The sequence below is a fragment of the Besnoitia besnoiti genome (genome assembly GCF_002563875.1).
Source record: "Besnoitia besnoiti strain Bb-Ger1 chromosome Unknown contig00019, whole genome shotgun sequence".
Classification (NCBI taxonomy): Eukaryota; Apicomplexa; class Conoidasida; order Eucoccidiorida; family Sarcocystidae; genus Besnoitia; species Besnoitia besnoiti.
Genome location: NW_021703919.1, coordinates 43047 through 67860, shown reverse-complemented (window position 1 = coordinate 67860; position 24814 = coordinate 43047). Strand labels below are relative to the sequence as shown.

Below are 24814 nucleotides of genomic sequence, written 5' to 3'. Positions count from 1 at the left end.
TCTGTTAGGGCAGAAGGGAACGCGACGGCGCACAGACGTCGAAGAAGGCGCAAAAAGAGCTCTAGATCGCACGCGAAAATATCTCTTCTCCGCTGCTTTCTTTCGTCTCCTCTTGCTTCGTGTCTGGTCTTCTGCTTCCTCTTTCTCTCGCTGCGTGGTGCTTCGCTGGTCGCTCCCGTTCTCGTTGATCGCAGCGAGGAAGCTTCTTTAGAACTCGCGGCCGGTCACAGTGCCGGCGAGACGGTATTTTGTCATTCACCCGCACGCACAAACATGAAAAATATATGTTGCACACTCACGCATGAAGCCAATTCAAACATATATGTATATATATATACATACATATCCAGTGTATATATATATATATATATATATATATATATATATATGTATACGTACTATGTATCTGCTTCCGTTACTCGTCGTATGAACTGTTCGCGACGGCACGGCGAATAACGGAGGCAAGTCGCACGCGTCTACCTTTAGATCGCTTCCGGTCTCAGACTCTTTTTATTTAACGAGTTTTTTTCTGCAGGGAAGAATCCGCATACGCCGACATAGCATCTGTTGTATCTGTATCTGTTCAGCTAGGCAGTGCCCGCGTACTCCACTGGTGCCTTGCAGAGTCAGCGTGGAGGAAAAAAACGCTGTAGCTTCCTCGGTTTCATATGGTCTTCACGACTCTTTCGGCGTAAAGCGGGAAACGGTGGAAAACAGACTCCGGCAGCAAGCCGAATCCGCAAGGCGACGCCGGTGTGCATGCGAAACAGCCGCAAGGAATGCGCGCCTTTTCTCGCGAAGAGAAAAGTCGACCTCACCATGTATTTAAAGTTTTATTCTTTTCTTCCCATTCTCTCTTTCATTTTTGTTTCTTTGACTTCGGAAAACCTGTCACTCTGCGTATTTTACGCCCCCCAAACCTGCGGAAATGTGCATTAGATGTCAGGTCTGTTTTCTTCTCTTCGTCAAGGGGCAAAAGCCAATCGGCTGAGAAAACGCGCTGGGGAAGGTCACACCATGGGAACTTTCAAAGAAGGAACCGTTTCTTCTCTTCTATGCTTCCAGCACTGAAGCTCCCCAGTCCTCTTCCTCCCAACCTTTTTCCTTGGTTTTAAAAATTTTCTCTCCCGTTCCTTCTCGACTGACAAGCGAATTCGGGAGCCCCGACCAGAGCTCCCTCTAATCGAATGTATGTACACCGTACACATTCCGCCACAGACGAATAGATATGCCTTTTCATGTTAACGAGATACTTCCACAGTTGCCAGTGATCTTCGGGATTTTTGTTGCATCTCGCGTGCCGCGTTTTCCTCGCATTCTTGCCACGCGAGCGCCGGAGGAGACACGAGTGGGGCCGGCGAGGCGACCCAACATGTTTTCTCTTTTCTCTTCGATCGTCTCTGCGATTCCTCTTTCTCCGCCATTCACGGACTGCCGCTGCCGTTGCTTCAGGCGAAGTTCCTTTGAAGGAAACGGGAGGGCCTGCTGACGCGGAGTCCCCGAGTCGCGAGTGGAGGCGACACAGGCTTTTGTCTCTGTCCTCTTTTTCCCAGCTCCTTTCTTCCACACTCTTCGGCTCTCTGCCATGAAGCCGTCAGGGGGGTTGCCTCCTCGCGGCTTCTCTCCTCTCTCCAAGCCCAGGGTCCCAGACTCCGCGGTAGCTCCAGCGTCCTCTCGCTGTCCGCGCTGTGTTCCCGTCCTTCCTTCTCCGTTTCCGATGGCCTTTTTCCCTCGTTTCTCGCCCACGACTCTGCCTCGCCTGCCTACAGCACACCTGCATCTTCGCTCTCGTCGTTTGGCTGTTCCTCTTCGCTGTGCCCTACGCCTCTCCCAGAGGCTCTTTCGTCGTCATCGTATCGTCTAGACTCCGTTTACTCGTGCGCTTCTCCCGCCTGCGCCTCTTCGTCCTCCCGTGCCTGGCCTCTCCCTGCCTGCAGAGTCCTCGCCTGCCTGGGGTTGCTCCGCCGCCTTCATCTCCCTCGCGCATTACAAGACGGCCGGCAGGAGGGAGAGGGACAGACGAGCGAGGGTCGGGGCGAGACTCTGCGGACGTGCGACGCTTCGCTCTCTACCGCACAGGACATCGCGTGCGTCGCAAATGGAGAGAAAGCAAGAGAGGCGTCCTTCGCCTCCGGCGCGCAGGCGACTTTCGTGCGTCGTCGTCAGGCGCCCTCTACAGGCATAATGGAGACCGGTTTGCGCCCAGCGAGGCGTGCGGCTGCCTCGCCCGACGCGGAGCGAGCCGAACACGCGAAGCTCGTCGGCGTGCTTCGCGCGTGCGACAAGGCGTACCACGCCGATGGCCGCTCGCTAGTCCCTGACGGCGTCTACGACCAGCTGAAGGCGCGGCTGCTCAAGCTCGAAGAGGTGAGGAAGACGACTTCGAAGCGAGAAAAAGCCTGAGCCTAGAGACGCTTGAGGAACGGGGCCGAAAAGAAATGCAGACAGACCCGCAATGCTTGAGACTTCGCGGCGAGAAACAAGCAACCTATCCCCTATCGAGGTCTACTCTCAGGGGAAAGGGAGGCGTCATTTCTGTCAGATGCCTGCAGAAATCTCATCGTGCGTCCCGCAATGCCTGATTCGCGTCAAACACGGCAATCCAAGTCTTTTGCTGCGTCTGTCTTTCCATCGCTGTTTTCCGCGTGTCGCTGCAGAAGTTCCCCGCGCTCGTCACGCCGGAGAGTCCGTCCTCGTACGTTGGCGAGGGCCCCTTCGCGGCGGCCTCAGACCCATCGTCCTCCGCCTCTGCGTCTCGCTCACATTCTGCGTCTTCCTCTTCGTTTTCTGCATCCGGTTTTCCTTCGTCAGTCTCGTGTGCGATCTTGAGGGAAGATGCGCCGCAGCTCGGCCGTGCGCTTCTCGCCGTGGCGGCGGGGGCCCGCGGAGAAGGAGACGGAGGAGGACTAGGCGCCAGCGAACGCCGGGGGCTGCGCCGCCCGCGCGACACGACAGATGGAGCGGAAGAAGGCCCGCGCGGGCGCGAGGGGGAGGAGGACGCTTCGAGGCCCTGCGTCTTGGGCGGGCGCGGGAGACGGCGCACCTATCACCTCGCGCCGATGCTTTCGCTGAACGCCGTAAAGGACGCGAACGGCGACAGGCACTTAATTTACATGATTGCGCAAATGAGCAGGTGAGGGAGGAAGAAGCCCGTTGCAGCGAGCGCAATTTGTTTCAGAGGAGGCGAGCACGGCAAGCATCGGTGCGACACACATGTGCCAGGAGAGCGTACAAGGCACAAAGAGAAACGGTGGAAACCATGTGGAAAACGCGAGCGCTTAAAATTGAAGGAAAAGAGCGAAGGCACCAAAGACAAAACGGGTGGGAGAGGGGGGTGGGAGACAAGCGGCGACGCATACGAGGCAGTTGGGCGTCCCGGAGGTCCTCGGGGCAGAGAGGAAGGAGAGGACCATAAAAAGCACCGCTTTTCGAAAGTGGTGCTAGAAAAAGGAGATGCCGGAACCCACGGCTCCAGTCCATTTGTGACTCGTCGATGTTTTTCCTTTCATAGGTCGCTCGGCATCGCGTGGCCGCCCAAGCAGAAGGCTAAAACGGCGAAGAAGAAGGGGAAGAAGAACGCGAAGAAAGCGCAGGGGGGGTCACGGGCGCAGGCGCCGGGGGCTGCCTTGGGGTCTGAGGCTTCCCCGTCTCACCGGCAGAGGCCCGTGGTAGCGCCAGCCTTGCTGTCATCTTCCTCGTTGACAGAGGCCGCATCTTCGTCGTCGTCGCTCGCGCGGTTTCCCTCCGCGGCTTCCTCGTCGGCAGCCTCGCCGTCTGAGTCGCCCTCCGCCCCCGCCTCTCCCCCTGCGGCGCGACTGCTGCTGCCCTTTGCCTTTCTCGCTGAGCCTAAAATCGACGGAATCTCTTGTGCGCTGCGGTTTCGCGCAACGCCACTCTGTTGCCCGTCGCGCCCGCCTTCGGTTGGCTCGGCTAGCGGCGCCGGTGCGGTTTTCTGTGGCGAGAGTTCGGAGCCCGTGGATGCCGCGGAGGCGGGCACGCGAGAAGGAGCACTGGAGGCGCTTCACACGTCGCCGGAGGGCGCTGAGCGACGCGCGGCCGATTTGCCTTCGGTGGACGTCGCATGCAGTCCGTGCGGATCTTTTTTTCCGTTCCTGAGCGACTTTTCGAATCGACTGGCCTCTGGCGTGGAGTTGACATCTCCGGACCGTCGCGCCTCCTCGCAGATTCAGGCGCGGATGGCGTGCGCGCCGCCTGCCCCCCTCGGGCCTCGCCCGCCCTGTCCCCCCTCGGCCTCGCCAGTCTCCGCGGTCGGAGTCTCTTCGTCGCCTGCGCTCCTGTGGACGTTCCTGGACGGCTCGCCGCGCGGCAACGGCACGTGGGGCGAAGACATTTCCCACACGCTTCGCGCCATGCATCGCGCCGAGAGACTTCCGCTCGCCTTCCTAACGCGCCTCCACGCGCCCGAGCCGCTCGCGCCGCAGAGTCTCCAGCAGCGATTCATCGAGGTATGCGCACACCCCACGCATATATATACATAAATACTTATATTTATGTGTGTGTATATATATATATATATATGCGTTGGAGGGGACTACCGCAGTTTAGTGTGCGAGCTCCGTTCAACGCGGATATATATATATATATATATATGTAACGACACATGCGGGGCCGGGCACTTTCTGTTGAGGCAGATATACAATATGTGCCAGAAGGCGCATCTATATGCGGTTTCTAGCCTGGGGGTTGGAGTCGTCGATGCCACTCGGATAGGCGTTCATGCGTCCTTTCTGTTTGTCGAGCCTCGCCTCTGCTAGAGAAGCTGAACTACGTAAATGTATGTACTTGAATATACTTGTTAGTGCACGTAAGGCTGTCTGCCTGTATGTCTCTGCACAAGGCCGTGGACTGAGAGAGCAAGCTCCTCCTAAGGTGGAGGGTCGTGGTTTCACGACTCCTTTCGGTAAAGAGGACGCAGAACGGCGTGCGATTGCTTTTTTCGTCAACAGATTCGAGGCGAACTTTTCCTCTCGACCGACGCGTTCGAGGAGTACGTGGTGCGGCGGCGCAGGGAAGGAAAAGATCCCCCGATTCACGCGAGGTGAGTCTTTTTCCGCCTTCGGCTCTGCCGCATCTCCTCCCACTAGCCGGACTCCCTCAACGCGCGGATGGTTTTGTCATGATTGAAGTTTTTTCACGTTTCTCTGCGTCGTCGCGGGCCGGGTCATCCTGTGGACTGCGTCCATGCATTTCAATGTTTCATGTGCATTTTTCTCTTCATTTGCATGCGCTGTTTCCCCTTTGCCGAGAGAGACATCGCCGCTCGTCGCGCGCAGCGCCTTCGCAGCTCTTGGCTTCTGCTTTGCTTCACCCATCTGCGTCCCGGGTCTTTGCGCTGCGCTTGGGCGGCGATGAGAGTCTTTTGAAAGTCGGCAATCGAAGCAGCTCTGCGTTGACGTCGTTGAGCGCCTTTCTTCTCTTCGGCGGACAGCCTCGCACGCCCGCGTGTGCGTGAGGGAGCTCGCAGGGCTTCCGCCCTCTCTGCACTTTGCCGTCGTCCTCGCGTCGTTTTACATTAAATTCGAGCGTTTAGTCTTAGGGGCAGTCTGCTGTGTCTCCTTGCACATGCTTTTTTCTCGCTTCGCGTCGCGTGTGTGTTCCTAGGCATGCTGCGAGGGGGATCGCTGAGTCGGGGGAGCACACCGATCTCCTGCGGTTCGCCGCGTACGGGCTCGTGGAGGCGCGCGGCGGGACTGCGGCGAGCGCCGAGTCGCCTTCTGCCAGGAACGAGCTGCGCGTGGCGACAGGGCCTTCGCTCGAGGCTGCGCGCGACGGCGAAGCAACCGGAGAGACGCGGAGGCACGAGGCGCTCGCGCGCCCTTCCAGGTTCGGCCCAAGTCCGCAGGCCGAAGCAGAAGTCTCTGTGGAGCGCGCACGCGCCGCGACAACCGGCGACGCGTGGCAACCGGCGGAGAGGCGGCGAGGCGACGCAGTCGAGAGCCCCTCGCTGCGCAGCGACGAAGAGACAGAAGACGCAAGCGCCGCAGGCGCAGGGAGGGGAGAGTCCGGCGGAACCCTGGACGCTGAAAAGCGAAACGTGTTCACTCTCCGCACTCAGGAGGATTTGCTGGAGCTTCTGGGCGCGCTGGGCTTCTGCACGCCTCGAGAGTCCGCGCGCGTATGTCGGTCGATGGAGGAGCTCCACGGGGCTTTCGTGGTGTTTCAGCGCGCAAGCGAAGGCGCGCAAGGCGAGCAGCTCGGCGATCCCGGAGGTGCAAAGGAAGCACGCGCGAACGACACTGAGGTTTCGACGCAGACGCCAGAAGACGACACGAGAGGAGGAGCCTCACCTTCAGAACGCCCGCCGCCTGTCCCGTCCTTTTCCTCCTCCTCCTCTTCCTCCTCTTCGTCCTCCTCCTCAGGATCTGAGTCTTCTTCCTCTCCGCATTCGTTCGCGTCGTCTTGTGCATCTGGCTCGCGTGCGTTGCCCTCCGCTGCGCCGTCGTCTTCGCTGGCGTTTCCGCCGCTCGGACGGGTGCCTGCGGACGGAGTGGTGTTCAAGGTGCTGTCGCTGGAGCGGCAGCAGCGTCTGGGCAACCGGGCTCTAGGCCCGCGCTGGGCGTTTGCGCGCAAGTTTCCGCAGCCCTTTGCGCTCTCGCGAATCCGTGACTTTGTCTTCTCCGTCGGGCGGTTCGGCTCCGTCCACGTTGTCGCAGCGCTCGACCCCGTCCGCATCGGCAACCTGAAGATCTCCCGCGCGTCCCTGGGGCCCGTGGAGGCGCTGCGCCGCCGCGGCCTCTCAGTGGGCGACGAGGTCTACGTGCAGCTCAGCGGCCATACCACGCCGCTCATCGTTGGGCTCCGCGAGGCGCTCGGAGGCGCCGCGAGCCAGAGCCGCAGCGGCGCAGGTGCGACCGACGACGGGGCCGGAAGCTGCGCAGGAGCACGCCGAGGCGACGCGCAGCTCCCTGGGAACGCGTGGCGGCGCGACGAGCGCTACGGACGCGCCGCAGAGCAAGACACCGCTCGCAAGGGGGGAATCGACGCAGACGAAGCAGCCGGGCGAGACGCGGATGCGCTGGGGCTCGGTTCAGCGTTCGTTAGGGACGGCAGACGCACAGCCGCCTCGGGTCGACAGAGAGAGACACGCGGGGACGGCGAGAGCGCGAGCCGACCCTCCTGCTCCATCGCGCGGCCGAGCAGTAGTCGCCTCGGCGTGCCGTCCTGGGATCTGCGTCCCTCGCTTGCTTCCCTCTCCGTCGCGTCGAGTTCGCAGCCTCTCCCTGCCTCAGACGCTCCTCGGCTCGCTCCAGCTGCGTCTCTGGGCTTGGTCACTCCCGCGGAGGGCGGCGAGGCGGCAGCAGCGGCGCCGCGGTTCACGCTTTCTCCCGCGGTGGCGGCTCTCCGCTGCCCCTCGTGCGGCGACGCGCTCGTCTTCGTCCCTGCGTCTGGACCGGCGGAGACGGGGCGCGAGAGCCAGCAAATAGAAAAGGCAGCGAGCGCCTCGCAGCAGGCCTCCGTCGGCTCGACTCCGCCGCTCCCGCTTGCCGCGGCTGCGCTCGGCTCGCTCGAGGGCCGTCTCTGCTGCTCTCGCGGCCGCGACTGCCCCGGACAGGTGTCGCGTCTGCTGCTGCGTTTGCTGGGGCGCTCCTGCCTGAATGTGCGGAGCCCGTCCGCGGCGTTTCTCCTGCTGCTCCATCGCGCGGGCCTGCTGCGCCGACCCTCGGACTTTCTGCGGCTCTGCTTCCTCTACGACGTACACCGGCACATGATCTTCACGCGGCGGACGCCCGGGGAGAAGGCGCGACGCGGCAAGGCGAAAAAGAAAGAAAACGCGCCCAGCGCGCGCCTCCCACAGCAGGAAAGACTGCCGAGTGGCGCGGCGGCCTCGCCGCCCTGCGGCGGGACGAGTGTCTGTGGGGCGTCGAGGTTAGAGGAGCAGCGGAGCGCGTCTGATGCCGGGCGTGGAGACGAGAGGCAACAGCGCGCAGGCTCCACGCGGCCGCCGGAGGTTTGGCCGCCAGATTCCGCGGTGGGCGCGAGGAAGCTTGAAAGAGGAGGTCGGGAGGCAGCTGTTGAGGGCGACTTGAGCCAGATGCCGTCACTCTTTGAAGTGTGTCGCCCGATGGATGGCGCGCGGCCGCGACCCCTCCATCTGACGGCTAAGCAGGCAGCGGATCCGACAACGGTCGCGAGAATCCTGGGGCTCGAAGCCCCTCTGGCGCCTTCTCGCGCCACGGCCGAGCTTCGCAGCGCCGCCCGGCGGCGCTCCGATGTGCCTCTGCTGAACGGCTGGGAGAGCCTCGTGCGGCAGGTGCTGCGGCGGTGCGCCGAAGGCCTTCCGCTCCACGGTCTCCTTTTCGCGCTGTCGATTGAACGCTTTGGTCTCAGGGCCGCCAAGCAGCTGGCGGCGGCCTGCGGCGGCGACGGAGGCCTCGAGGGACTCCTGCGCCTCGTGAAGTGGATGCGAGAGGAAAAGCGACGAACCGAAGGCCCAGTACCGGCTTACGACTCGAGTCTCTCCTCGCCGGCTCCCGCGTCGCCCGCTGTGGCAGCGGAGGCTGAGCTGGCGCAGGCCTCCTCCGTCCTTTCTTCGTCCACCTCGTCTTCGTGCCCGCCAGCCCATTCCTTTTTGCCGCCAGCCGTCGCCGCCTGGAGCGCGGCCCTCGCGGCGGAATCGCCGCTGCCGTCGCTGGAGACTCTCCCGGAGCCGCCCGAGGCGATGAAGCAGAACTTCCTCGCGCTCTCGCCCTCGCTGCGGCAGCGACTGGCGGTCTTCTTCGCCGACGACGACAACGTCCGCGAACTCCTGCTCCTGGCGGCCTTCTGCGGAGGCATGCAGGGCGCTCTCCCTGCCGCGCACCTCCGCGGACTCTTCGCCTCGAGCCTGGCCTCGTCTGCCGCCGGTCCACCTCTGGATGCGCCGCCAGTCTGCGCGCCGGCGCCCAGTTCGCGTTCCGCGCCGCCCGCCAGCAGCTCCGCATCTCTGCCGCGGCTGGCGGAGCTGCCTGCCTCTGCCCCCTCGCTCGCGCCGAGCCCTGCGCGTTGCGGGGCTTAAGTCGCCGGTCGCGTTCGAAGTTGCCGTGGCTTCGACTCTCCTCAGCGCCTTCTCGGGTCGTCTCTCGCGCTTTCCGCTTGCAGCGCGCGTCTGCGCTGGCCGCTGAGCGGAAGAAGCTTGTTCGCCTGCGGGTGTGAGGAAACGACTCCGTTTGTCCGCCTAAGGTGCAGACGCGAAGCTGGCGAGTGATACGTGTAGCCACGTGCATGCGCGGAGCTGCGCATACCTCGAGGCAGAGAAGGGCGCTGGACTCCCGCGAGGCTTGTGTGTCTACTTGGATGTGCGCACATGCATGTTTGTTTTATGGATTTCGGGCCTGTGGTCGTCCATGGAAATTACACGAGAGCGTGTCACCTGCCGCTTGACATGCGCGTTCTTTCTGTCGATTTTTAAACAGAAAATGCAAGCTTTCGTCGCGAGTTTGTCGAGAGAGAATCTCCGATTTAATGTGCGAATTGCGTATTTTTTAAAGCAAATGCCGACGCCGGCGAACTGGGGCCAGCTTCGGTGCTCTGGTGATTGGCGTGACTCATGCCTCCACCTCGAACTCCGTTTCTTTCTCTCAGTCTCGTTTTGGATCTCCGCCGGTCGGAGATCGGGGCGCCTCTGGCGTCTTTCGCCTTCTCTCGTCACGTTTTCTGCGGCGGGCTCAGGCGACACCTTCGTGGTGTCTTGGCACAGATTCCTGTTTCTTCTCTCAAGTCTCGCCCTCCATTTCTCACCAGTTCTTACCGTGTTTCCTTGGCAGCTGTAGTCACCAGAACTGTCGATTTAGTGTAAGCATAGAACGAATCCGGTACTATGCCAGATGAAGAGCCCAGAGCGAAGCCGACTCGTTTCTTGCCTCTCAGCCCCTACACCCGAGTCGACGCAGATCTAAAGAGCTAACACTCAGCAGACCGCTACGGTCCTATATAATATATATATATATATATATATATATATATATATAATATGGCGAGAGAGGCATCGTGAAGCGGCTGCAGTCTGTTGATACGCATTTACACGGAGAACACAGAGTATATAAGCGCTTGCAGCCGTCTTATGCTGGCGCGAGGAAGCGCGCGTAGCTGTCCGGACTGTTTTGTTCTTGCCAAGGTGCAACAAAAAAAAGCTGAAAAACGAAAAAACAAACTCATCAGTTCGGCGTGACGGCCACGACACCCGAAACAACCAGGCACCAACATACTGCAGCATGCAGCACGCAGCGCAGCGGATTCGCCACAGGGGCCCCGTCGAGTGTGTGTGCGTCGATGCGTTTTCGTTTCCCGCCGCTGGTCTCCCTCGTCCGGCAGGTCCTCTTATTTCTGCAGCGCTTTGTAGAGCGGAGGCGCATTCGCCACGAGCAAGTCAATGAACCAAGGATAAACGAGGACTTCCGAAGACACGGCGACGTCTGAGAGTGTGAGCGCCTCCGCTCGGTCGCCGTGGGCGGCGCGGCGGCCCTCAGCCGCGACAGCCCCTGGGCGTCGCTCCTTCGCCGCCTCCTCCGCTGCGTCTGTGGGCGCAGGGCGTGGAGTCTTCTCGCGTGTCTCCGCGTCTCCTTGCTCGCGTGCGGCGGGGCTGCTACGGCTGCTCCCCTCCTTCGCCCCCTCGGATGCCTCTGGCGGTCCTGCTTGCTCAGCGACGCGCGGCGGAAAGCTGGACGCGGAGAGCGTCGCGAAGCGGCCGCGCTCTTCGTCCACGAGCGCCGAGAGAAGCACGCGCCGGAGGCTGTCTCTGACATCGGCATGATACCGCGAGCTCTTTGGCAGGGGATGAGAACGCGGGAACGCCGACTGAGAAGACGCAGAAGCCGCGAAACGAGGAGGCGCCGCGGAGGACAGCGAGGAAGAAGGCGACAGCGACGCGTAGTTAGTCTCGCTTTGCAGCTCGAGCGGACGCAGAGAGGCAAGCGCGAGGCCTCGCGACCAGCGCGCCGACGGAGAATTCGGCACACGCGACACATCAGCCAGACTCTTGAGGAAAAGAACGTCCTCCGCATCCACGTCGAGCGTCCGCGGCGCGGAGGCGTTTGCCCAGGCGCCATCGAGAGACTGCGTAGCGGGCGCGAGCGCGGCGGAGGACGTGTCGAGAGGCGGCGACGCGCGCAGAGACGGAGGCGGCGTCAGCGACAAGGTGGACGTGGAGAGCGGAGCGGAGAAAGCCGAAGAGGCGACAGGCGCGGACGCCTGCCAGAGGACGTCTTCTTGCTTCGGGTTGCGCGCCGCGAGGAACGGGGAGACGTCGTGCACAAACGCCTGGGCGTCGCGCAGCGTCGAGAGCGGAAGCGCCCTGAGACGACACGCGCAGGCAGGCAGCAAGCAGCGCACACCGTGCAGAAAGCTCTCGAAAGGATGCCTTCGCCCGTCTTTGAGGGCCGCACCAAAGTTCGCGCGCGCGTGGGGGGGGGGGGGGTGCGCGGAAGCCCCGCACCAGCTCTCACAGGGCTTCCGCGCTCCACCCCCGAGGAAACGTCGACACACACCGTGCCGGAGCGGCTGGCTGGATCCTGGGGCCGTCTGCTCCTCGAGAGACGCTTCTTCGCGGCGGACTGGCTCTCGGGGTCGCCAGAATTTTTTATCAAACTGTTTTAAATTCCACACCTCTGGGGCACGACACGTGCACGGGGGGACTGGGTTTGACACCTCGCGTCGAGCTGCGAACTCACCGCAGATATTCCGTCCCTGTTCCCTGAGGCTGGGCAGAGTCGATGACTCCGAGGATCGCGGCGCGGAGAGCGAGAAGCAGGTGCTGGACGGCCATCTCGTCTGCGGAGTTGGCTGCGTCGATCGCGCCTCTCTCCCTCCTGTCGCGCTCCGCAACGCCTTCGTCATTTCCCTGCGAATCGAGGCTCTCTGCAGCGGCGGTGGCGCTCTCGAGCTCCGTCGCCGCCGTGACTGCGCCAGGCGTCGCGCGCCATCTCGGGCGCGCCCCGGCCTGCATGCGCCGGAGAGCGTGCGCGAGCAGCGCGCGGTGCTGCAACTGCAGAAGCGGGGAGATGAACTCTTCTGCGGAGGGCGAGAAACGGGGAGACAGCGGCAGCAGCGAGCCACCAAAACGGGCGGGCGGAGAGGACGAAGAAGGGAGAGGATCGGCGCTGAGTGACACGCGCGTCAACGGCCTCTGGGGCACGGCCAAGACCACGGTGGAGGCGTGGAGGAACTGCAGCGTGTGTCTCAAGGCAAGGTTGATCTGAACGCAGATACACACGACAGGCGCGCGCGTGTCTCGTATTCGAGGCCTGCGCGACTTTCCAATCGACACAACAGGTGCCTCGAGTCAGAAACAAGTTGCAGGTTCTGACCCGCCCGTCTCAATGGGATTTTCGCGGACTGCCTGCTGCGGAACTGATCACGTGAATCTGAGTCAAACGAGGCGTTTTCTTCTTCCGCCTGACGCGGCGCCTCGCCAAAACACGCGAGAGCGCCGCGCCCGTCCGTGGCTGTCGCTTGCTCACCCGCGGCGGCTGAGGAGGAGTCCAAAAAGCCGCTCGCAGAGGCGCCGATGATCCGCCGAGGGCGCAGATCAGAAAGCGGGAAAGCAGCTCCGGCGAACAGGCTGCGAGCGACGCAGCCGCCATCAGGACGCCACACAAGTCGCTCGGAATCAGATCAAGCGCGCGCTCAGGTCGCTGCAGCTCCCTCGCGATGAGCGACGGCGCCTGGGTAGGCAGGTCTTCATGACAGGGGCCCGCGCGAGTAGGTGCCGCAGAGGAAAGAGACAGGCGCGGAAAAGGACGCGACGAAGAAGCCGCGGCGGAAGCCGCGCCGCCACCGAGATGCGGAGGCCGTCTAAGGGCACTCGAGGCGGCAAGGGAAGCAGCCGCGCGCGCGAGGAGACGGTCGCTGAGAGCCTGGAGGAGGACGGCGCGCTCGCGAAGGCCTGAGAACGCGCACAGTCGACATCGTTCAGTCGCATCTGCAGCTGGTAGAACGTCGCGACAAAAATCGAAAAGAGTCTTCAAAAAGCCCTGCACACGCGATTCCACTGCCAGCAGCCGCGCTGCGGAATTCACAGCTAAGTTGGGCGAGGATCTCTACGCGCTGACATCACGAAGCGCGCCGAGACAGAAGGCCCGCCTGAGACCTATAGTGTGGCAAAGAGGCAAGAGCGAGAGAGAAGGCGCGATCACCATGATGGAGTTCACGCGTCACTCGTGTCTCGAAGCAGAAGGGCGGCTGCCATCTTCTCGCGAGTCATGCGCGGCAGCTTACGCCCTGTGTCAAGCGCGCGGAGACAGAGGCCTAGCCGCGAGGACCGGATCGGCGCGAAGAGCAGGTCTCCTCGCTCGAGATCTTCGGCGCGTGTCTGACCGCTGCGGAGAGCTTGAGTTTCCTTTTGTGTCATCGCGCATCCCCCGGAGTCGCGCCGCAGAGTAGGCGACGCCGCCGACGAGGATACGAGAAGCGCCTCGAGCTGAGACAGTCAGAGGGGGACGGCGCAAGCGACACAAGGATGCTGACACTCTCTCAGGCATGAATTACACGACTGAAGCTGCCACCAGCGCAAAGATAAGTCGCGCGGCGCAAGCATACATGATAAGACGACAAGTTATAACTCGAAATGTAGTCAGTGGATGCGGCTTTATTTGGGGATAGAGTATGACCTTGGTTATTATTGCTAACGCTATTCCACAAGCGACTTATATCTCATACGGTGGATCAGCTGCCGCACAGGGCCAAAAGCCTATAATCATGCACATACTGGCACAACATTCCATTATATAAATGAATGAAGAATGAGTGCATCTATACTGATCATGAGTCCGCGGCAAGCAATGTCCACGACGCAAGTATTCAGCCTTCTCTTCTCGCTCGCTCAGTCGCCCTCCACAGGGCATATACGTGCACATGCAATCGCAAAGATCCGCAGGTTCCTGATGGAGGCAGACTACGAGTTTGGCACCACGCACGGGAGATGAGGCGGCGGGCTTCCGTACCTCGTATGCAGCCTCGTCTAGAAGTCGCCCGACTCGATTCTCGTAGAACTTTTCAAAGTTCTTTCCTTCCCGGTCTTCGTTGATCTCTTCGTCTTTGGCTCTTGCAGCGCTGTCGAGCTCTCCCGCGTCGCGCTCCGCGCGGCGACTTGAGGGGGGCGATTCGAGTGCGGAGTGAGCTCTCCTCGCGTTTTCGGCCTGCGCGCGGAGTCTGCGCTGGGCGTCGACCGTCTCTCTGGCGCTCGCGAGCCACGCACAGGCTGCCTGTCTCTGTCTGCATTCCGCCGTGCAGGACGCGTCGCCTGCCTCGCAATCGCCCTCAAGGAAGACGGCATCCACTTTGATTCTCTTCGCCAGCAGCGGGTGGCGCGAAAGGCGCAGCAGCGCCTCGATCCCCAGCAGCACGTCGATCAAGCTTTCCGCGACCTGCGTTTTCTGGCGAGCCGAGAGGGCAGCTGGAACGAGATCCGGAGAGTGCGCGACCCTCGTGGACGCCAGCGGCACTGGCGACGCGCAGCAGGAGGGCGCTGCGGAGGCTCCCGGCGCATCGCTTGTGCCGGCCGAAGAGCTTATCCGGAACAGCAGCGCAGCCGAGGAGGCGCGCGCTCGGGAGAGGTGCGCATAGCTGCCGATAAGCGCGGCGCTGAGGTCTTCGAGAGCCAGCAGCAGCGCGACGTAGTCCTCGACGACCGGCTGCGTCCGCGGGCCGCTCGGCGCGTCGTTCTTCTCCTCGTGCGCAGCGGACTCGCCCGCGCCGTGTTCCTGCGCGCCGCGGTCTTCCGCCTGAGGAAATCCGAGGAGAGACGACGAGGGAGACGCGGAGACGCGCGGAGACGCGAGAGGGCGAGGAGCCTCGAGGAGCAGGGAAGACGCCCACGAGGCGGGCGCGGCAAGCAGACACGTCAGTGCGCGAGCAGCTGCGAGCGCAGTCTGCTGGAAGAGCGCAGAGAGCGCCGCGAGAGAGGCGAGGCGATGCGCGAGAGTTGCGTCGGTTGACCTGCCGGGCGTCTGGCGCGCAGCGTCGCCTGCGTGACTCGAGGCGGCGCTCGAAGAACTCCGAGACACGTCCTGAGTCGCGACGCGCACCGCGTGCGTGAGCTCTCGAATCAGCTGACGCGTTGCGAGGTGTGCAAGAGTCTGGCGGTATGCCGACGCCCAGCTCGGAGACCTCTCTCCTCCCGACACGCGTCGCTTGTCTGCGGCTTCGCCTCCGGACTCGCCTCCCTCTCGCCATCCTTGCTCGGCGACCTCTCCCGCGTCGAGGGTCAGCCGGTCGCTCACCCGCCAGGTCGGTTGAGAGGCCTCGCCCGTGTCGCCTGCCGTCTGCGTGAAGCTTCGGGTTCGCCTCTCGCGCGTGCGTCCTCCGCCCTTGGCTCCTCCCTGCCTTTGCTCGAGTCTCGTTTCTCGTCTCTGCAGTGTGCCGCCCGCTGCCTCCGCAGCTCCTGCGCACGCCGCGTCCGCTCTGCGGCGCGGCGGCCGCGTGTAACGCGCCGCAGGCGGTAGCGCCTCCATCGCGGCGGCCTTCGAGAGCGCCGCAAAGAGCGCCGCAGAAGCCGTGAGGCGGAGTCCCTGCATCGATACAAACGGCCTCACAGCGTCCACCGACGCGCGGAAGTCCTCAGAAAAGGGAGACGCGGCGGCTAGCGCGCGCGAGTCAGGATGCGGAGAGAGTCGCAAGGAAGGCGACTCGCGCGTCCTCAACAGAAATGAGAGACACAGCGAGAGCAGCAGAGGATGCGGAGGCACGCCGCCGTCGCCCGGCGTTGCCGGCGAAGCCGTGAGCCCCTCAGAAGAAGCCAACGCCGGCGGCAAGTCAGCCAAAGACAAAGTCAGCGCCCGTGAAGAGGAAGAAGAGAGAGTTGACGACGCAGGAGCGAGCACGGACGTAGAACGCGAAGCCAGAGGGGTGAGGAAGAGGTTGAGGAGCGCGGGCGAACGAAGAAATGCGTGCGCCAGCGTCGCAATGTCCAAGAGAGACAGATCTCTGGCGTGCCGCGAAGCCACGAGATTGCCGCTGGTCTGCGCGTAAAATGAAAGAAGAAAGATCTAAAAGAATCTATTGAAGTCGCAAAAGAATGGAAATCGCTCAACGCCGTGGATGGAGCCGAATCTTGACACACAGTCCGTGAAGAAACGTTCTTCCCAAAACGCAAAGCTGGACACCGAAATCAAAATTCTCTGCATGCGTTTACCTGCAACAGGAGCATCAGATCGTAATGACGCTGCGCGAACTCTTCGAGGTCTCTCGGGCTGGTGAACGCGGAGGCGCGCGCGCTCGCCCCTCTCCTCTCTCCGCTTTCTTCGTTGCAGGCGTCCATGTCCTTCCATTCGGACTCTTCGTCTGCTTCGCCGTCTTCCTCTCTCAGTTTTGCGCCTCGCGTGGGAAATCCCAGGTGCGCCACGGAGGGAGAGTGAAGCGCGCGCAAGCGAAGCGCGGCCGCACCCGCAGCCAGCGCATCGATGAGCATCGCGAGAAGCGAGCCTGAGCAGCAGACCGCATCGAGAGTTTTTGTCGGAAGCGTGAGGTCTCCAGAGGCGCCAGGGAAAGGTTGAGACGCAGAGGGATGGCGCGAGAAAGCCGCACGCGGTGCTGCACGCGAAGCTTTGGCGGAGTGTACGGGGCCAGGCAGAGCCGAGAGGGGCTGAAGCGACGCCGTGAGACGATTCTGAGACTCCAGAAGCTCGCCAAAAACGTCGACGTGAGGCCGGGAGGAAGGCGCGCCGGCGGGTTTGAGATCGAGGAGGAACGCAGCGAGCGAAGAGAAGAATGAACTGACCACACAGTGTCTCGCGTCTGTCGCTTGCATCTCAGCCAGGTCAGGCCGCGCGCGCGCCAGGGTGTGCCCGGAAGCCGCGGAAAACCCTGCAGAAGGATCCAGCGATGGAGATCCAGCGTCGATCTGCCGCCGCGGACTCGCGTTTGCAGTCTTGCTTGCATTGAAGTCGCTAAACACAGAAGCGGAGGCGACACAAGCGGAGGGAACAGACGCGGAGGATGCACACGAAGCCTGAGGCAGCGACGCAGCAGGCGGCCAGGGCGACGCTCCCGCCGGTGAGAAAGCAGGCAAGGCAGAGAGGGTCCGGTCCTCGAGGGACGCGTCGGGAGCGCCTCGAGTTGAGAGACTGTGGAAGAGACCAAAGCCGTCGTCCTCCTCCTCCTCTGCGTCTTCGTCTCTTTCTTCGGCCTCGCTTTGCCGGGCTTCGCGTCCGCTCGCTTCCTGCGCGGCGCACACGCCGTCGCTGCAGACTCGCCCGGAGACCTCGTCGGACGCAGCAGGCGACGGGCGGAGGCTCGAGGAGACTAAATTTGACAAGAGAGGCAACGACGCGCCTGCGGCTACAGAGCGAGGCGCGGGCGCCGGCGAAGGCGACGGCGAAAGAAGAAAAAGCGTCGGCGCAGCTCGCGCGACAGCGCCAGCTGCAGTGACGATCTCCTTGCCTCTCCAGGGCGTCCTCCAGAAGACCTCTTGCTCGACAATCTGGCGAAGCAGTGCCTGGGCAGCAGGCAGCACACGCGAAGCCGACAGGCCGCGCAAACGGGACACGAGCGCATGAGAACACTGCGAGAGAGAGAGGCGTCTCGAAAATGCATCTGCCCCCCATTCCGCTGCCTGTCAAATACCAAAAGAGCTACGCGATCAGGCAAGTCGAAACTACACGCAGCTGTTCGGTGGTTCACGTGAATGGGCGACACTCAGATCTGCGGAACAAACTTCTGCGCGGACAGCGCCCCACCCGCGTCCTCTCAGAAACACAAACGAAGAGGCATGTATACAACTATGCAGGCATGCATATCCGCATTCGAATACACGAGTCGCCAGGGAACTGAGAGCAATCTAGACAATCTAGATACGCACCCGAGTAGACAATCTGTTCGATTGTGCGCATGTGCAGTCCGCGGCTGCCACACTTACTCGCGCACACAGGTACATATATAAGGATATATATTGGTATGACTGCATAAATTTGCGCATGCAGATATAGAAATAGGCGCGCGTATTTACATGGCTGGTGTCTTGTGTCGCGTACCTCGAAGAGCTTGGCGGCTGCTCCTGTGGCTTCGCTGCGCTGCCGCGCGCCGCCTTCGCTCTCCCCTGGAACTCGTTGCCCTTCTGTCCCGCTCGGAGGTCTTCCCCTTTCGACACGCGTCTCATGGGGCCTGCAGCTGTCCCCTTCCGCGCCGCTCGGCCTGGAGGCGGCAGCGAAAGCCGCGCGGGGGGGAGCACGGACGCTGCAGGCGAGGGTCGCGCAGGGGCGGGCGCACCGGCGCTAGCAAGGAAGAGAGACAGCGAGCGGAGGCAGGTGGCGTAGCGGTGGGAGTCGCGGAACTTGGGAAGGACTTCGAAGGCTCTCGAGATGAAGGACGGTGAGCGCAGCAAGTCGGCGAGGCCGAGCGTCCCCTGTGCGCCTGCGCGCGCGCCCGTCTCCTTCCCGCCGGTCTCGCTCACGCCGTACCCACCGGCGGCGACCGGCGACGACGACGCCGCGAGTCTATCCAAGTCTGCGTACGCGGCGAGAAGCACCGAGATGTGGGAAGGCTCGAATTGGACTGCGGAGTCCAGAATCCGCGCGTGGCACCCAGCGAGCATGTCGCCCAGTGGGCCTTGTCCGTCCCCACCTCCGCGCCCTGTCCCCCGGGCTCGCTCGATCGCCTCGATCCTCTCCCATACCACGCCGCAGAGCCCCGCGCGCGAGCCGCTGCCTTCGCGATCCCGTGTTGTCGCGCGCGGCGGTCGGCCTTCGCCTCGCTCCTCGGCTAATAGTCGGGTCACAGCCTCGAATTCGGGCGCGGGCAGCCGCGCCACGAAGCGCAGCAGTTCGCTGCCGCCGTGTACGAGTGCAACTAAGCTGTGCGGGTGGAGGCTCTTTAGACGCTCGCGCTTCAGCAGACGCGGAAGATCCTCCACAAGAAGTGGCAGAATCCGAGAAAAAAGGACTGGCGCAGCGGCGGCGCGCTGCGCAGGCGCGGCGGGCTGCGGCGGCGCAGAGGAACACGAAGAAAGAGAGGAAGAAGACGAAGACGAAGAAGGGGAACGACAGAACGGAGAGTGAACGCCCGGCTCAGAGGAAGAGGCAGGAGACGCCACATGAGACAAAGTGAGTGGCGATGAAGCGCGGCACAGTGATGACGGGGATGCAGAAGACAAAGCAGACGATGCAGCAGCTGACGCAGCGTAGGCGCGACCGAGCTCTGCTCGTTCTCCCTGATGCGGCGCAGCGCCTGAGAGTGAGCAAGGCACGGCCTGCGTCTGGGTGTCCTCAAGAAGCTTCAGCAAACCCACGAGGTGTCCATACATCGCAGCCAAGTCTCTCCCCGTGCACCGTCGCTCTTTTTCAGCGAGACCAAGAGGCATTGAGGAACTCGCCGACCCCAGAGACGACGGCAGAGAAGCGGAAAGCAGATCCGGATACGACGACGAGCACGAAGACCCCAAGGCCCGTGAAGCAGTGAGCGGGAATAGGGCCGGAGGTTGACGCGCGCTGTGTAAAAGATTTCGAATAGACGATGTCACCAAATGGCTATACAACCGAACATCGAGGAGCCGCATTTTGAGGTACGCATCGAGAATCATGCAGAGATCCTGGCCGTTGAGAACGAGAAGGTTTTCGCTCGCCGTCAACGCTGCGATTCGCTCCGACAGGCTTCTCGCCTCGGCCTCGAGATCTCTGCAGTCTCTCGCGCCGTCGGATGCCTCCGCCAGTCCCGCGCCGTTGCCGTTTCGGCTGGTGTCTCCGCCGCTAGGTGTCTCTGTGTCGCCTGCCCGACGTGCTTCGTCTTCTCCGGCGTCGCGCTGGTGCGCCGGCATCCACGCCGCCTCCCGCTTCGCCTGCAGTTCCGCGAGGAGGCCCTGGAGCCGGTCCACGTCTCTGAAGACGGCGGAGTGGCGCTGCTGCAGCAGCGACAGACGAGCGGCGACTCTTCGAAAGAGCCTGAGCACGGGCGGAGACGAGAGCGGAGACGCCGGCAGCGGGAAGAGCGGAAGCGCGAGAGCCTGTTCAAATCCGAGGTCAGCCAAGGAAACCCGAAGCAGCGTCCGCTCCGCGCAGAAGACCGCCGCAGAAGACCCGAGACCCGCGGGCGGCGCGAACGTCTGCACACTCGCAGGCAAAGGCGCGGCGAACAGACGAGCCCCAGGCGACGGCGCCGACTGCGAGCCTTCTGCGCGGCGTCTCTCGGGCGTCTCCTCGCGAGGCGTTCCCTCGAAGCAGGCACCTCGTAGCCAGCAGCTCGTCTCCTCAGCCTGGCGGCGAACGGGTCGCTGTGCCGGCGTCAGGCCTCGCTTTTCGAGCTGAAGCTCGTGCTTCGCAAAAAGATGAAGCAGCAAGGCGCACTCGCGCGGCGGGGCGTCGTCGAGGAGTGCATCGTCCGCCAAGCGGCCGGCGACGCGCCGAAAAAGCGACGGCGCGCAGAGCGAGAGGCCCGCGAGAACGGTTTGAAGAAGAACCAAAACTGACGCCAGTGAGAGGTCTTCCACCCGCTCGCCGGCAGACGGAAAACCCCGAGGCGGCGCCGCCGCAGAGGGAGCCGAAGGCGAGCGGAGAAGAGCGATCGCGCGGGTGCACGCGAGGCGGAAGAGCTGCGTCACTCTAGAGGACTCTTCAGGGACATCTCGCAGCGCCTCCGCCAGCAGTGCGCAGCGCACCAGCGCGTCGTCGGACCCTTTGAGGGTGGAGGAAGAAGGCGAACACGCCTCTGCTGCAGCAGCCGAGTCGGGCGCGCCCCCGGAGGCGCGCAGCAGTCGCGCCGGCAGAAGCGGCCAGGCGCCTGACGGCGCCCTCGAGTCCGCGGGAGGAAGACGCGACGACAGTCTCGACAACGGAGGCGGCGAGGCGCTGAGAGGCAGCAGGTGTGCGTAGGGCGCCAACTCCGAGGCTGGGAATAGGCAGGAGGAAGAAAATTGAGGGACAGCTTTTGCTAGAGACGTGAAGTCCGCCAACGCGCGAACCAGCTGCGAAAAGCTCATCCACCTGACGTAAAGCAGAACGCACTCGGCAACTTCCTCCAAGTCGCGGACGGAGAGAGGAGGCGAATGCGAGCGGCCTTCGCGAGCCGCAGACGCCCGACAGGAAAAAGCCGCGCGCCGAGAGCGGAGCCCTGGGCCCCGCGCGGCGTCCCGCTGCAGGCTGGGGAGCTGGGCTATGAGCAGCTGGACTGCGGAAGCAAACTCGGAAGGGAGAGTCTCAGACCGCGAAGGCGAAGAAGCGAGGGCCGACGAGGGGGTAGACGACGGCGAAAAGGAGGGGCGTCGCGTCGAGTGGGCGCATCCCCCCGGTCGAGGATCGGGCGCAGACTCGACGGCGTGCGCCGGACGCCGCTCCACCCCAGGATGTCGCCTCTCTCCTGGGCTCACGATCGGCCTCCGCAGATCGTCACGCCTCCTCTGCGGCGGCGCGCGCGGGCCTCTCGCGCTCCAGTCGCTGCTTCTTGCCCGCCAAGCCTCGCCGTCGATGTCTCGGCGGTGCGCATTCTCGCGCAAGTTCCTCGTCTGTCCCGCGCCAGGGCTCTGCCTGGCTGCGGTGTGCGCGTCGCGCTGCCCAACAGACGCCTGCGTCTCCGAGAGTGTGTGGTGATGCGACGCACGCACCCCGAGATACGGGCCGCATGCACGCGGGTCGGCTCCTGCCGTTTGCGGCGCCTTTGCGTCGAGCGCGGCAGAGGGCACAGCCACTGTGGAAGATGAACTTTGCGTCAGCGCACGAGTCCGCGTTTCTCGGGAGCCGCCCGCCGAAGAAGAGCGCTCTGTGCTGCGCGAGAGATTCGGCGCCTCCGCCCAAGGGGGGGGGACAGGCCGAGGGCCTCGCCGCGCCGCCGTGGCTTCGGAAGAGGCAGACGGCCCGCGGCGGCATGACGGAGGAGTGCGGAAGAGAAGCTGGCGGAGGAGTTGAGGAAGCGGCTGGAGCGGCGCATGGTGCAAACCGAGAAAGTACTGCACACAAGACGAGGAGAGGCCCCGCGTAGCAGACGAAGTGTGGCTGCGTTCACATGGTGCGCAGGAACACGACGAGTTAAGATCTCCAGACTCTTTGCTTACCGGATATAGGTTCATTTGCGCTCGCTATGGCCGTGTCTGCATTTATTCGGTTCCCTCTTCGGACGAGCGAAAAGAGAGACGGAACGGCTCGTTTCGCGCGGCGCGGTCAGATGCAGGCTCGGAAGGAACGAGAGTGAACACGCAGAAGGGCGCGAGAGAAAGCAGAGAAAGGGGTGGTGCAGAAAGAATGAAACGAAGACGAGTCATGCGGCGAAGACTCCGACGAGAAGGTGATAAAGCAATGCTTCGGAACGGTGAAGGCCTCTGCTACCAGTGGGTTGCATGCCCGTTGTCAACCGCGCTTCCACTCTCTCCGGCATCACGAACCCCCATGACTCTCTCACGCCAGTTCCGCTGTATGCTTGGAAGACGAAGACGACAGAGAATCAAGACAAAGGAAGAGGGCAAAGATTTTGAATCGGTGAGGTAGCCCAGCTGCCGGGGGCTCGACGACAGACTCAACGACGGCAACGGTTCGCCGACTTTTCGCGGCTTCGCGAGGCCCCCTGTATCTGAGCTTCAAAGCGGTCAAAGTGATCCAAATATTGATCGTGTTTCCATCGAGAAACTAAAGGCGTATCTGTACTTGAGAGCGGAGACGGCGCTATCTATAAGAAGAATCAGGGATAACCACGTGTGTTTGGGTTGCATGCGCTGCGAGTAGCTGGGTCGTCTTTGCACAGGCCAGCAGGTCAATTGCGCGTCGAGTGAATCGCAGACTCGCCAGAGAGAACTGATTAAGTCCTTCGTTCATCAAGGCTGAGCCGTCGATTGAGCAGCCGCCGATGCTGCAATCTGTTGAGGCACTCTTCTTTCCTTGCACAGGATGTGTACCGGGGCCCTATAGCTCTCGAACTGGCGGGTGTGCCTCAGGCAGATGAACTTCCCTGAACGAGGAAGGGTTAACCATGCGCTTCCTCAGATTCGGGGTGGCACGCACGAACCTTTGACTCGTCCCACATGTGTTTGATATGTCATTTAGCGATTCATTCATCGGTGTTCATGTTTCAGTAGCGAGGGCATCAGGTTTCCATCACGAAATGCCTCCTCTCCGGCCGTTTTTTTTTTTTTTAGGAAACGGAGAACGCTTCCCCAGAAAAAACAGTTTAAGACGGATTGTGAAACAGCGAGAGCAGCAGTCTCGATCTGGATTCTGTATTCGAGGTATTGGAGGTTGTTTGGCTCTGGGAAGCCCGAAGGGCCCGCAGGAGGGACTTCCTCATAGGTTGCTTTGTCAGTGGGGTGGAACCCGCATACGCACCCAAAGCGGCTTACTCCCGCTCTCTGGCGCTTTTCGTTTGCTCGCCCGGTGTCCGTTTATCTCCGTGGTCTCAATCACTCGGGTACGCGCAGTCAATAGCCTCGCCAGGGCCTTTCCTTTGTACGACGCCTGTGTTTTCTGCTGCACAGCCGTGCTGCCTCAGTGTAGCGCTGCGGCCAGCCAGCATCCAGCCGCCGCGCACATCATCGAAAGCTTCTTCATGCTTCTCACTGGTCCGTGCGCTAAAGACTGCAAGCGAGCTCTACTTGACTTGCGGCGCATATCAGAATGTATGCGGCAGTTTGTTCGTTGGCAGGAGTTTTGCAGCCAGAAATAGTCAACTGTAATTCTGGAACTCCGCTGCACCACAAGGCTCGTAGTACGGGGGTCCCTAACCTATTTTTGCCCGCTGCTTCGAATGAAGGACTGCGGGATGTCTTTGCCCTCCATTGTAAGTCGCTTCGAGTATAGGAGACGGCTCGCTTGCCGCAGCGACAAACGTCACAAAGCACCCGGACACTGCAGTGGGACAGCATCCCATGAGCTGGCAAAGTCGAGCTGCCTCGACTCATCTAGAAACCATAGTTAGTCGGGTCTGATTCACCTCCTTGTTTATAAAGCGCCGATGACTGAATGAATCATTTGTTTCACATAATAGTAGAGTCAGTGAGCGTAAAGCCCCATAAAGCCACATGCGCGTCGGACCACAAGCTGCAGACAGCTTCAGGAGCGGAACCGAAGCAATTTCCAGACGCGACCGCCACGGCCCCTGTCGGATTGTTCGGAGCGTGTCGAGAACAGCTGCCATGAATAACGTGCTTGTGAATAAAAGCAGTACAGGCACAATATACACATGCGAAAATCACTGGATATCAGTTTCGCTTCTACAGTTCAAAACTAGGTGGCCATCTGCACACTTGCGCGTGTATCAAGGCTGCAAAGGTTCCTGCTAAGATGCCCTGTTGCACATCCTGAACAACTCGATATTAGCGCTTTCCACTTCGGGAAGTCTGAGAAGAGTAGGCTGCACTCAGCTTTGTCGAGCAACAAGTACCTGCACATGTTACATTCCAAAACAGTCATAATTCACGGCACCCTGTGCGGTGCGCTAGGTGGCATTGTGTCTGCCACTTATTTCATTGCAGCCCACACCAGGAATGCACGCCAGCCAAACAGTGGTGGATTGCTTTTGATAAACTCGGTCGAGGAGACACACGTTCTACGCTGCAGCTGATTCGGAGGAGACAGTTTTGGAGAGCAGATCCGTTCTTAAGTTATCGTGGATCAGCATCTAGAACGGCCGCTGCGCGCCCACAAAAGAGTCAGGTGTAAGGCTGTAACTATTTGTTGACGAGTGAAGGAGCTACAGTGGGCACCAATCGCGTTAGTGTGCTATGGGTGGGGGCTCTAAGTTCTGGCTTGTTGATTATTAGTATGCGTGAGAGCACTCCGTCTTCTTCTGAGGAGATTGAGAAAAACACGAGTTCGTAACGGGACGACCAACATGGCGATGCCGGGGCTTCCCGGCAACTCTAGTGCTCGACCTGTGTAGAAGGGTTGGTCTGCCAAGGCGTACGAGAGGTGCG

The 24814-nt window shown here is 61.9% G+C and overlaps 2 protein-coding genes across 2 annotated transcripts; one reads left to right on the top strand and one right to left on the bottom strand.

Moving 5' to 3' along the window:
* Positions 1–2184: 2184 nt before the first annotated feature.
* Positions 2185–9016, top strand: BESB_033140 (putative DNA ligase (NAD+); the record flags this gene model as incomplete). Its single annotated transcript, XM_029361902.1, has 5 exons — positions 2185–2367; positions 2658–3133; positions 3512–4466; positions 4968–5059; positions 5623–9016. The coding sequence occupies 5 exons, from the start codon at positions 2185–2187 to the stop codon at positions 9014–9016; spliced, it is 5100 nt and encodes a 1699-aa protein (XP_029215050.1).
* A 1301-nt stretch (positions 9017–10317) lies between these two features.
* Positions 10318–21982, bottom strand: BESB_033130 (uncharacterized protein; the record flags this gene model as incomplete). Its single annotated transcript, XM_029361901.1, has 7 exons — positions 10318–11290; positions 11667–12190; positions 12456–12880; positions 13213–13414; positions 13938–15953; positions 16127–17428; positions 17939–21982. The coding sequence occupies 7 exons, from the start codon at positions 21980–21982 to the stop codon at positions 10318–10320; spliced, it is 9486 nt and encodes a 3161-aa protein (XP_029215049.1).
* Positions 21983–24814: the final 2832 nt, after the last annotated feature.